Here is a 12,500-nt window from a genome sequence, read left to right on the forward strand (position 1 = left end):
GAACATTATCTTAGTTTTAGTCTCATTCATTTTCAGTCTTACATTTCTGTTTTCTCTATTCAAATGTTCTATCATCTTTTGTAATTCCTCGCATGATTCACTAAACATAGCACTGTCATCTGCAAATCTTAAGGTATTTCCCATTAATATTAATTCCGACATTTCCCCAATCTAAATTTTTAAAAACTTCTAGACATGCTGTGAATAATTTGGGAGAGATGGGGTCTCCCTGTCTTACTCCTTTCTCAATCGGAATATTCTCAGTATCCTTATGTAGTTTTAGGATTGTTTTACTTCGTGTATAGATATCTTCAAGTGTTCTAATTTAAGATTAATCTATTCTTTGTAATTTTTTAGGTCTTGTTTTTCCCTGTTTAATATAATGTTGAAGTTTTTGTGTAAAGTTTAGCGAGTTTAACTACTAAGAAATCTCCTCCATCTATTATTCAAATTAATGTCTAGGCAATCTTCTGCTGTTGTGCCTCTTTTCATGCCTTTTGATGCTTTCTTTACTTCTCCTACTGTTACGTGAGGTACTGGCTTAGGTGTTTCATTATTTCTATTGGAAAATTTATTTCTTACGTCAATATTGTAAAGGATTGTACAGAAGTCTTCTGCATTTTTATCACTTCATCTCTATTGTTTTGTATTTCAATTTTTGGCGCCTGTTCCAAATCTTTTCAGCAATTTGATGCTTTTTCCTTTCTGTAGTGTTTTCTCAGCTTTTTTTCTGATTGTGATTACGAATGTCTTCTGTATTTAGTGTTTATATATATATATATATATATATATATATATATTCACGTATCAAGTCACAAATAATTTTGAATAACTTACACCAAAAGGTGAATTAAATACAAGCTCATTTCCTCTCACAATTTTTTGATTTGACGCCTTTAAGGTTTGGTAAATCAATGCAAGCCGTTTATGAATTAATGGTCAAATGGATAACTCCCGGCCACTTCTATTCCAAAACTCAGTATGCGTAGCCTCAAATTCTTATCAGGGTTGATGTAACTATCATATTATATAATTCCCATTTGTGCAAGCTATTCCGAATGCGTAGTGAATTTTTTTAAAAGTGTTTGTACATAGTTCTCTAACCTCTTAAAGTCTGTTCCCTAATACGGAGAAAATAACTTTATGTATTTGTGTGTTCAAGTATTTGTTCGATAAACTCGTAACCCCCAGTAAAGATATTTTTTCCTGATCTTATCGTGTGTTGTTGATTCCTTGTTAATCTCGTTTATTTTAGTGAAGGATTGTTTACAGTCTTTCCTACGATAAATAACCCTTTGTTTAGTAAGCATGTACCATTTAAACTTAACGAAATCTGGTAACACTGCAAAGTCCAGAGAGAATATTTTCCATTTATTGTATGAAGTTTCGAAAGTATCAAAATAGTTTTGAGTGTTTGGCAACATGTAATTTCAAGGGAACCATTAATTATCTAAATCTTATGTTTTATAAGTTGTGAAGCATTGGGTCGCATATAATTATACGAGTTTCGAAGTCACCTGCCACCGACTTTGAAAAAAATACTTTCGGCAACTTTGTGTACAATCGCCGAACTAAGCCTTAGCGACGAGTGTCATTGATTGGCTCTCAACGTAAAGTTAGTACTGATCAAATAATCCTTCTGGAAGTACGAGGGACGGCAACATTAACCAGTCAGATTCGTTTATTTAGTAGATTCCATCATCAATTATCTTCAATGTTTTTACCTTGTCACTCGAATTTCGCTAATTTAGTTTCCTTTTACCGTTGGAAGAATCTCTCTCTCTCTCTCTCTCTCTCTCTCTCTCTCTCTCTCTCTCTTTCTCTCTCTCTCTCTCTCTCAAGTTGAATGTTTTTTTTTTCTTCTTGGTTAATAAGCCTAAAGAGGACCAATACATGAATAATGTAAAAATAGATCATAAAAAACTTGATAGAAATATCTCCATGAATAATTCAGAAATCGCGACTAAATGTGAAAATTGTCTAGGTTATTTTTTTCTATTATATAAAAAAATCAACCCACCTGAATAATTTTGTATATATACCTTAGTGAAAGGATCCAACGATTTTAACATATATAGACCTCTAATGTGAATGAGCTGCTGGTCAGCGGGTGGTCTCTTTTGGCTAAACCTGATCCGACTCATTGATTAGCTCCTTAACTTCACTCTTATTTTGCCTAGATTTATACCTAGCATTTGATGTAGCACTCTTATTACCCCTGTGTATCGTTTTCAATTGATGGTTGGAATTTATTCATTATTATTATTATTATTATTATTATTATTATTATTATTATTATTATTATTTGCTACGCTACAGCCCTTGTTGGAAAATTACCATAAACTTGATGTTTTTAGCCATGAACTTTGATTTAACATACAATACATAACTTTTTATTCCCTTCTCAATATATTCCTACAGATAACCGACAAAGGGGACTTCTGGGGCACGGCTGAAATTCGATTACCCGCAATGACGGAGGGGCAGGACCGCTGGTACCTTTGCGTCCGAGACAGTGACCAAGGTGCTCAGTATCATCAGGGGAACGACCCTTGGCTCACCATCAAGAGCTACAACCAGCTCCTGCCCATGTGGTTGCAGGTGAGTTGTCTCATAAGGCTTTGTCCTGTGGAACGCCCGAATTACTGTATTCTTTTTTCGTTATCTTGATGTAAAAACTGAGGGGATCTATTCGCTGCATGAGTTCTTTTTTACGGTTGAGGAAAGGTTTTTGTGAACCAAAAGGTTGTTGTTTTATTTGTAAATGCTGTTTTTTTTTTATATATTACAATAGTATTAAGATTAACGGCGATAAAATTTAGACTACATGAATTACAATAACTAATGCTAAGTAACAATATGTCTACTATTGTAAAAACAAGAAAATGCTCGTTGGTAGAATCGCCATAACATAACACTTTCGTGATAAATGATTCGCAATACAGCAACCGCATACTTTAAAAATGTGTCATAGAAATACGAATTTAGACGACGGAAACGTTGGTTTTAGATGTATGTAGATATGAGTGCGTTAATTATTTTTTGTTCAGGTAATTAATTAGTCTACGGTATTGACCCGTTTCTATCAATGGATTTCACTGGAACTGGTTAGTGTCAGTCTTTGGTTAAAGAAATTAGTCAATTAACCCTATGGGTTGACCAACGATGTGCATTTATTTCTCGGAGCTTTGTTTATATAAAACTGGGAAGCTGAACTAGGGGAGCGGCCAAGATCCAAGGAAGCTCTTTATTTTGGATCATGAGAGGGCTAAGGAATTGCAAGAATTTATTTTCACGAAAGATCTGGGCGAAATTCCCGTTTTGTGGGGGAGGATTGCCTTTGTCGCTGATAACTAGTTGAAATAATTACCTGAATATCTTTCAGCTAAGACTACATTCATGTACAGTTTGATGCAGGAATTCCTGGCACACCTCTCTATGTGGCAGTGTACCCTGTCACACCCTTACTTCGTGGCGAGTCCCTGTTTTTGTAGCCCCAACCACCGCCTCTGCCATCTCCCAATAATATGTGTTTGGTTACTAGCAGCTCAGTAAGGATGAGGCAGGGTGCACTTCCTCAGAGCGAGATGTGCCAGGAATTCCTGAGTCCAACTTTCATGAGAGGAATGTAGATAGAAGTTCTTGTAACAAAGGTTATCGTCGAAATGAAAATGTGTAATTCTTCCGATTGTGCTTTTGGTGACTGGTGTACAAGCGAATTTAAAGAGTGATTTCATCCCGAAATTTCTTGGGAGCAATCGATCATAGACCAAGCAATATTTCATAAGGCTTCGATGACGATCTATATTCAAGTAAGTATGCATGAAGATACTTGTAAAGGTCGGACATTGGCTCTGGACGGACTTACTAGGTCACGTGAAACGAGCAATGGCAAGTCTTTTTGGCCCTGGATTGTCTATGAAGCGGATTCTGTACTACGCGACTATATTTTTTTGGTTTGTTCCGTATGTTTGAGCTCAGTAATTAAATCCAGAAACGAAAACCTAGATTAGTAATTGTGAAAGGGTGTCTTTAAATTAACGTTTTCTGAATTTGTTGATTGAAAAGGGGGAAAATAAAGAAGGTAGTGATTTTGTGGTTGGGTATTAATTGTTTGAAGTGGTATAAAATTAATTTACTAAGTTTCAAACAAATACCATAAAAACTAAGGTTGCATTGCTTCGTGGGTAAGTTAGAAGAGTGCCAGTAATGACCAAATATATTGCCTTTGACATGATTATTGAAACCAAAACCCCCCTTTTTTTTAATTATACACTATATAGTAACATACTGTTCACTTATATTATTTTTTATATCTTTCCTTGTACAGGGGCTATTCATCATCGTCCTACTGTGTCTGTCAGGGCTGTTTTCGGGCTTGAATTTAGGCCTGATGGCCCTGGACAAGACCGAGCTGAAGATCGTCTCCAACACGGGCTCCCCGAAGGAGAAGCGTTATGCCAAGGCCATCGAGCCCGTCCGCGCCCATGGGAACTTCCTCCTGTGCACGCTCCTTCTTGGTAATGTCTTGGTCAACTCTTCGCTCACCATTCTCTTGGACGAATTGTCCACCGGTCTCATCGCCGTCATTGGCTCCACCATCGGTATCGTCATCTTCGGTGAAATCATCCCGCAAGGTAAGGGAGTGTCTCTCTCTCTCTCTCTCTCTCTCTCTCTCTCTCTCTCTCTCTCTCTCTCTCTCTCTCTCTCTCTCTCTCTCCGCTGGAGGCGCTCCGGTTTCAAGGAACACGACGCTCAATTTAGGGATTTCATTCGAAGGATAGGGTTGGGATTTATTAATTGATTATTTTATATACTATTTTTGAGGAAATATTTTAATGAATTAAAACTCAGCTAAAATGACAGAAGTTACCTTGGTTTTATAAGTTAAATTATTTAAAGAAATTATGCATATATCAGATTAAAATAAAGTTGCACTGGCGAGAATCTTAAAAATATTGATTAGATTTTATTTCCAGCTTTCTTTATTGATTATGATAAAAAAAAATTGTCAGTGCAATTACTCGAATATTGAACTAACACAACTTTCTTGTAGGTTACTCTAGAGGATACAATTATAGATTTGACAGTCATTTTTAAAATAATGTTATACCAGATAAAATTAATTTGTAAAGTAATCTTATACCAGATGTTTTAATTTGTAAAATATTCTTATACCTAATAATCATAATTTTTTTTTCTATGCGAACTGAACAGCTCTTTGTTCCCGTCACGGCCTGGCTGTTGGTGCTCGAACCGTGTGGTTGGTGAGAGTGTTCATGGTGATCACGGGTCCCGCCTCCTACCCAATTTCCAAGGTAAGCAAATGCACCTCTGTTTCACTGTGTTTGGAACTAATGATGTCTTTGTTTTTCTGAGTTCTGATTAGTTAGTGTTTTTATTTATATCATTTCGATATTTAAATACTAGTATTTCGAATAGATTGTACTTGCTAATTTACCATTGAATATCTATCTATTGTTTTGAGTAAATTGTTTGTGATTTTTTGATAACATTTAAATGCGTTTTATAGTACTTTGGCCTACTAGAATAAAGTCTTTTGTTCAGAAGATTACACCAGCTTGAAAAGAGTACTATAGAACATACAATGAAAAGACGTACTTGCCAAATTAGTTAATTTGTGAAGGATTTTTTTTTTAGTTTCACACTGTTTTTTGTCATTGTTTTTTTTTATTTTGCTTCTCATTACATGTATCCAATTTACTGGTATTTCAAATCGTCTTGTTCAATGATATTTTGCAATATCCTCCGTGTGTTTATTTTAATTGTAGCCCATTTGTTTTTTATTTCCCGTCAGTGTAATTATTCCATAATCAAATTGTATATTTTCATCAGTAACATATGATGAGTTCTAGTTTTCTTGAATGCATTTTCTCATGTTATTTTCTACTCTTTATTTTCTGTTGCAGATCCTCGACTTAGTGCTAGGAGAAGAGATCGGCAACACCTACGACCGAGAACGCCTCAAAGAGCTGATCAGGGTAAGTGAAGAGAAATGCACACACTCGCACACACACACGCAAACATTATATATATATATATATATATATATATATATATATATATATATATATATAAATATATACATATATATATACAAATATATATATGTATATATATATATATATATATATATATATATATATATATATATATATATATATATATATATATATATACACACACACATATATCTGACCTAGGAATGGCAGAATCGGTAGAATGGCAGTTTGCATTAATAATAATCACAATTGGGTAGTATATTCTCGTTGCGTTAACCCCCCCCCCCCCCTCTCTCTCTCTCTCTCTCTCTCTCTCTCTCTCTCTCTCTCTCTCTCTCTCTCTCTCTCTCTCTCTCTCTCTCTCTCTCTCTCACCACACACACACACACACACACAATGCCAAAATACATACTGAAAAAAAGGCCAGGAGTAAGGAGAGAATTCCCAAATTTAGTATTAAGGAAATTAACATCTTTGAATTTATTAATTTCATATAAATACGTCAATGTTTTAGTATAGCCATTTATATATTTTTTATTGTTTCTTGAATTGGGATTACCTCGGTATGAGGCGCCTTTATTGGGGATATCCCGTGTTGAGTCGCCTCAGCAAGACTCCAATCATGCTGTGTGGAAGCAAGGATGGTGGGTCGTGTGGGTCACATCTTGGTTGGGTGTGTATCTGGGTAAGGTGCATAATGTTGAGTAAGGGTGAATGAATGGATGGACGTTTTAGATATGTGGACGGATTTGGGAGCGATAACTTGGTGTAGAATTCATTGTATATACTGTATTTACACACATATATGTATTTATACAGTATTTATATATATCTGTATATATATAAATGCAGTAGAGAGAGAGAGAGAGAGAGAGAGAGAGAGAGAGAGAGAGAGAGAGAGAGAGAGAGAGAGAGAGAGATCTGTGTATTACCTTATCATGTTAGTGAAAGAAATGTGATGTATGTACTGTATGTTATGTCGTTGCAAAATAATTTTGATACATGGACTAAAAGAAAGGATGCCTCTAATAGATGTGTTTTTTATTATTATCATCTCTACGTTCGTATGGAATTTGCCCACAAATTCTAGCTCCTAATATGTTAGGCAACATTTATCTGCGCAGTGTGCTCGTATGTGTAAGAAGAGAAGAAAAGATAGTAGAATGCCGAGGAAAGAGACAGACCTTTTTATGCACAACTGCAAATGTGATATCGTTGGAACAGATGAAGATCAAGTGCTGTATATTGTAGTATTAACTATATATTTTTATTTACGCATTATCTAAGAAGATTTTTTTTTTTTACTGGATGACCTTGCGCAAAAAGTAAAGTGAATAAAAAAAAATAACGCGTGGAATGACCAGGACATGCAATAATTACGTAACCTTGCAACAAGTTTGAAAGTTGGAAGCCATTTCCGCCTGTACTGTGTGGAAAGATCGTGCGTGCACCCCTAGTAAATTCCAGCAAATATATGCCTGGAGTAAGTATCAAAAGTTAATTATATTCTCAGAAGTCAGTCGCAGAAAGTCATATATCTTCAGTTTTCTTGTATTTCTAAGTCTTTTGGATAAAATGGAAATTGATTTGGTCTTATTTGAGTAAACTAATAAAAGCCTTCAAGCACCGCTATTATTATTATTTAAATAATTGACTTGCGTAATCCCTTCAATTATGATGTTGCATTTCTCACTCCCTAATTTTCCATATTTGAGAATCTTATTTCTTATGTCTTTTTTTTTTAAACATTATAATCCCTACTTTTGGCAGTGCTGGTTTTATTATTCAAAGACTAAAAGACTTATTAACTGAAGTCCAGGCTTATGTAAATAGCGCTTCCAAATGGAGAGGATTTTTCAATTTAGAGTTTCCTAAAGTATTTTACTGAATTTAGCTATTACGTTGACAATTAAATGAATTAAGATCTCAATAATTAGCCACCATGTTTCAAGTACTACTCAACGAATTTCCCAAATTTAGGTACGACTGAACTGGGTGACTTCAAGCATTTTGAACTGACTTAGAAGTAGCTTAAACTCGCTGTTAATTTGGTTATTCTAGGTACTTGGTTATGCCGAAACCAAGGACTATATAACAAATATAACGTAAATTAATGGTACCTGCCTTGACTGAATCCAAAGATTACTGAATTTGTAGATTATTCAAAATATTTGCTAAAAATAGGACTTGATAACTGAATTTCATGTATGCTGCCAGAATTTTATGGTTGCTGACAGAATTTTATCACTGCTTACAGATAATAACGGACAGAATTTTATGGCTGCTGACAAAATTATATGGCTGCTGATAAATTTTATTGCTGGTGACAATTTTATGGCTGCTGCCAGAATTTTATGGTTGCTGACAGAATTTTATCACTGCTTTCAAAAAATAGCGGACAGAATTTTATGGCTGCTGACAGACATTAGCTGACAGAATTTTATTGCTGGTGACAGTTTTATGGCTGCTGACAGAATTTTATCACTGCTTACAATAAAATACCAGACAGAATTTTATGGCTGCTGACAGACGTTTATTGCTGGTGACAATTTTATGGCTGCTGCCAGAATTTTATGGTTGCTGACAGAATTTTATCACTGCTTACAAAAAATAGCGGACAGAATTTTATGACTGCTGACAAAATTATATGGCTGCTGGTAGAATTTTATTGCTGGTGACAATTTAATGGCTGCTGCCAGAATTTTTATGGTTGCTGACAGAATTTTATCACTGCTTTCAAAAAATAGCGAACAGAATTTTATGGCTGCTAACAAAATTATATGGCTGCTGACAGTCATTAGCTGACAGAATTTTATTGCTGGTGACAATTTTATGGCTGCTGCCAGAATTTTATGGTTGCTGACAGAATTTTATCACTGCTTACAAAAAATAGCGGACAGGATTTTATGGCTGCTGACAGACATTAGCTGACAGAATTTTATTGCTGGTGACAATTTTATGGCTGCTGCCAGAATTTTATGGTTGCTGACAGAATTTTATCATTGCTTACAAAAAGTAGCGGACAGAATTTTATGGCTGCTGACAAAATTATATGGCTGCTGACAGCCATTAGCTGACAGAATTTTATTGCCGTGACAATTTTATGGCTGCTGACAGAATTTTATGGTTGCCGACAGAATTTTATCACTGCTTACAAAAAATCGCGGACAGAATTTTATGGCTGCTGACAAAATTGTATGGCTACTGACAGACATTAGCTGACAGAATTTTATTGCTGGTGACAATTTTATGGCTGCTGACAGAATTTTATGGCAGTTGACAACTTTTATGGCTTCTGATAGAAATTAGCTGACAGAATTTTATGGCTGCGACAGAATTTTATGGCTGCTGACAAAATGCTATGGCTGCTGTCAGAAATTATCGTACAGAATTTTATGGCTGCTGTCAGAAATTAGCTGACAGAATTTTATGGCTGCTGAAAGAAATTAGTTGACATAATTTTATGGCTGCTGAAAGAAATTAACTGACCGAATTTTATGGCTGCTGTCAGAAATTAACTGACAGGATTTTATGGCTGCTGACAGAAATTAGTTGACACAATTTTATGGCTGCTGAAAAAATTAGTTGACAGAATTTTATGGCTGCTGAAAGAATTTAGGTGACAGAATTTTATGGCTGCTGTCAAAATTAGCTGACAGAATTTTATGGCTGGTGGCATAATTTTATGGCTGCTGGCAGAATTTTATGGCTGGTCGCATAATTTTAAGGCTGCTGACGGAAATTAGCTGACAAAATTTTATGGCAGCCGGCATAATTTTATGGTTGCTGACAGAAATTAGCAGACAGAATTTTGTGGCCGCTAACAGAAATTAGCTGACAGAATTCTATGGCTGCTAACAGAATTTTATGGCCTCTGATAGAAATTAGCTGACAGAGTATTGTGGTTTCATAATTAATCCTTCAAATTTCAATTACCGGTAACTCAGTCGACGTGTTCATTGATGACAAGAATCATGAGTAGCTTTGAAACGCTTGTTCGAAATCTATCTATCAAAACAAAGATAATGAATGTGCTGACTGCAGTCTCCGGCTTTATACGATTCCTGTTATTCATAGAATGTGCAATTAACTGGCTTTATTTTGATATTCCCCCTTTAGCACCATTGAATGACATCGTGAACTTGAACTACATAACGTAATATATTGCATCACCTCTGACATAACTCATAATGACCCGACCTACTTCGGCATCCCCCCCGTCCGGTTGTACAATTTCTTTCATTGTGTCCTCTTAATTCATTAATTTCCGTTTGGGAAAGACGGCCAACGAGTTGAGGGGGAAGGGGAGTCTACTGGCCCATATTCTTTTTAATGATTTTGGGGATGCTACCAATAAAATCGAATGGATTGGTGTTGGTTGGCCTTTTAGTTTACACTATCGTAATTTGTTTACTTGTTGCTTTTAAGATGTGGTTAGGTTTTTCTGTCTGTAAGCAGAATGTGGAGAAAATTCGGGAGTGGATCCTCCTGACCTCGGAGTTTTTTGTTTTTGTTTCTGTTTACGGTTGTGTTAATGACACTTCTGCAAATGTAAGAAACATGATGCAAAATCTTTGGATAACAGCGCTAATTGCATCTTCGATCGTGAAAGAAATGAAAAACAACATTGATGTAACTAACTTCTCGCTTTACTGAGATTTTGCAGTTTAATATATCCTTTACAGTGCATCAAGTTATGGCTGAGATCTTGTTAGGAGCTTTCTAATCATAATGATAGCCTGTGTTTTATCGTTTATAATAAGTATTGTAGTAGTGATTATGAAATCGGCCATTTTTATTTAATTTTGTTTATATTGTTGGACTGCTTCTTGCGGGAATTTGGATGAAACTTGATTTGTTTAGGCATTGAAGGGCATGCAGGCCATGATAAGATCAGCAAATAGGGTTTATAGGGGTTATCTGAATGAAATTTCCTCTGCATGTTCACCAGTTATGTGTCGCGGAGCGATTGCTTTAGTATATGCGCTTTAAAAACAAACTGGATTTGATACACTATATGATTTGCTTTGCATTTAATCACATGCCCTGTCTTGGCTCTCTTTTACATTACGATGTGTCTACTTGAAATGTTATAAATACTATAGTGTTTATATATATATATATATATATATATATACTGTATTTATATATATATATATATATATACATATATATATGTGCATATATATATATATATATATATACAGTATATATATATATGTATATATATATATATATATATATGTGTGTATATATATATATATATATATATATACATTTTTTTAAACTGGATATCTTACACTCGGTTTTCCTTTGTCATCACCGTACGTACAAACAGAATCTCCCAAGAGTCCGCCAGAGACGAAGAAATCATGGTATTTAATGTTATGCAGCTGTGAGTCATAACCATAAAAGTATATGCTTGTATGTTTCAATTTCCCCGTTTCTATGGAGTTTGAGAAGGTGGCGCCATCTCTATGTCCTTGTCGAGGACTTTGTAACGCGAGAGTGCTGTATTCAGCAGAACTTGGTGGCCTTTTCGAGCTGTGCAGTATCCTTGGGGAATAGTGGTAATTTCTTAAGGATCGCTGTGATTTCCATCAATGAATAGGGAAGAATATTGCTGGTTGTGGATTGTGTACTCATTGCGTGTGTTAAGGAGATCCCTAGTAATCATAGTGAGATTGGAATAGTATTGTTTTGGCTATGGAAGAGTAGGATTCCTTGTGCTGCGAGTAATAGGATATCTTATTGAATTATTCAAGGTTTAGGATACTTAACAATCGAATCTGACATAGATAATGGTTGAATGACAATCTTCCTTTAGTTTTATTTGATTAATAGTTATTTTATTTAGAAATTATCAAATTTGAAGAATATTTTATATATACTTGATATTGGAGAAATATTGTTGAGAATTTTTAGCAAGTATTCTTATTATTTCCGTTGTGATATGATTTTTGAGACATAGAAAGCAGAGTGAATGCAGAGATATACGCTTAATTTTACTCAGGTGACCAAATGATTTGCTTTCCGTGTATTCATGTGTGCTTGCACGCTTGCCGTCATGTGCATCTGTGCTAGAAAATGTTCTCGGGACATGAATGTTAATCGGTCTTAATCACATCCGAATACTTGAACTTGGGTAACTGTAATATAACTAGGTATAGAGTGTATTAATATCTAAGTATGGTAGGAGGGAGGGTAGCAAAGCTCAATCCCACGTATTGCCAAAAGAGCAATACGCGATCTATACCAACCAGAGTAGTAAATGTGAATTTCTTCCCTCAGCGTTTTGTAGCCGATTTATGACTTATGCATGTTTGCCCCGAATTGTCAAGACGACTGGGAACACTACAAAGGACCCGATGAAAATATTGAGCCTGCAATTAACTTGTTTCAGCTAATAGAGATGATATCTCTCTTTTGTCAAATAGTCTATGAGTCCAGTGAGTTTTAGTCCTTGCCACTTGTTGT

General features: G+C 35.2%; 1 protein-coding gene across 1 annotated transcript in view; it reads left to right on the forward strand.

The window, feature by feature from the left end:
• The window catches only part of LOC137626944 (unextended protein-like), a 363,067-nt gene that overhangs the window by 83,462 nt on the left and 267,105 nt on the right, over positions 1 to 12,500 (forward strand). The window contains exons 3-6 of the mRNA XM_068357933.1: positions 2,422 to 2,601; positions 4,331 to 4,637; positions 5,218 to 5,318; positions 5,931 to 6,002. Of these exons, the coding sequence (XP_068214034.1) occupies positions 2,422 to 2,601; positions 4,331 to 4,637; positions 5,218 to 5,318; positions 5,931 to 6,002 (660 nt within the window). The remainder of the gene's footprint in view (positions 1 to 2,421; positions 2,602 to 4,330; positions 4,638 to 5,217; positions 5,319 to 5,930; positions 6,003 to 12,500) is intronic.

This window comes from Palaemon carinicauda, chromosome 2 (assembly GCF_036898095.1).
Source record: "Palaemon carinicauda isolate YSFRI2023 chromosome 2, ASM3689809v2, whole genome shotgun sequence".
NCBI lineage: Eukaryota > Metazoa > Arthropoda > Malacostraca > Decapoda > Palaemonidae > Palaemon > Palaemon carinicauda.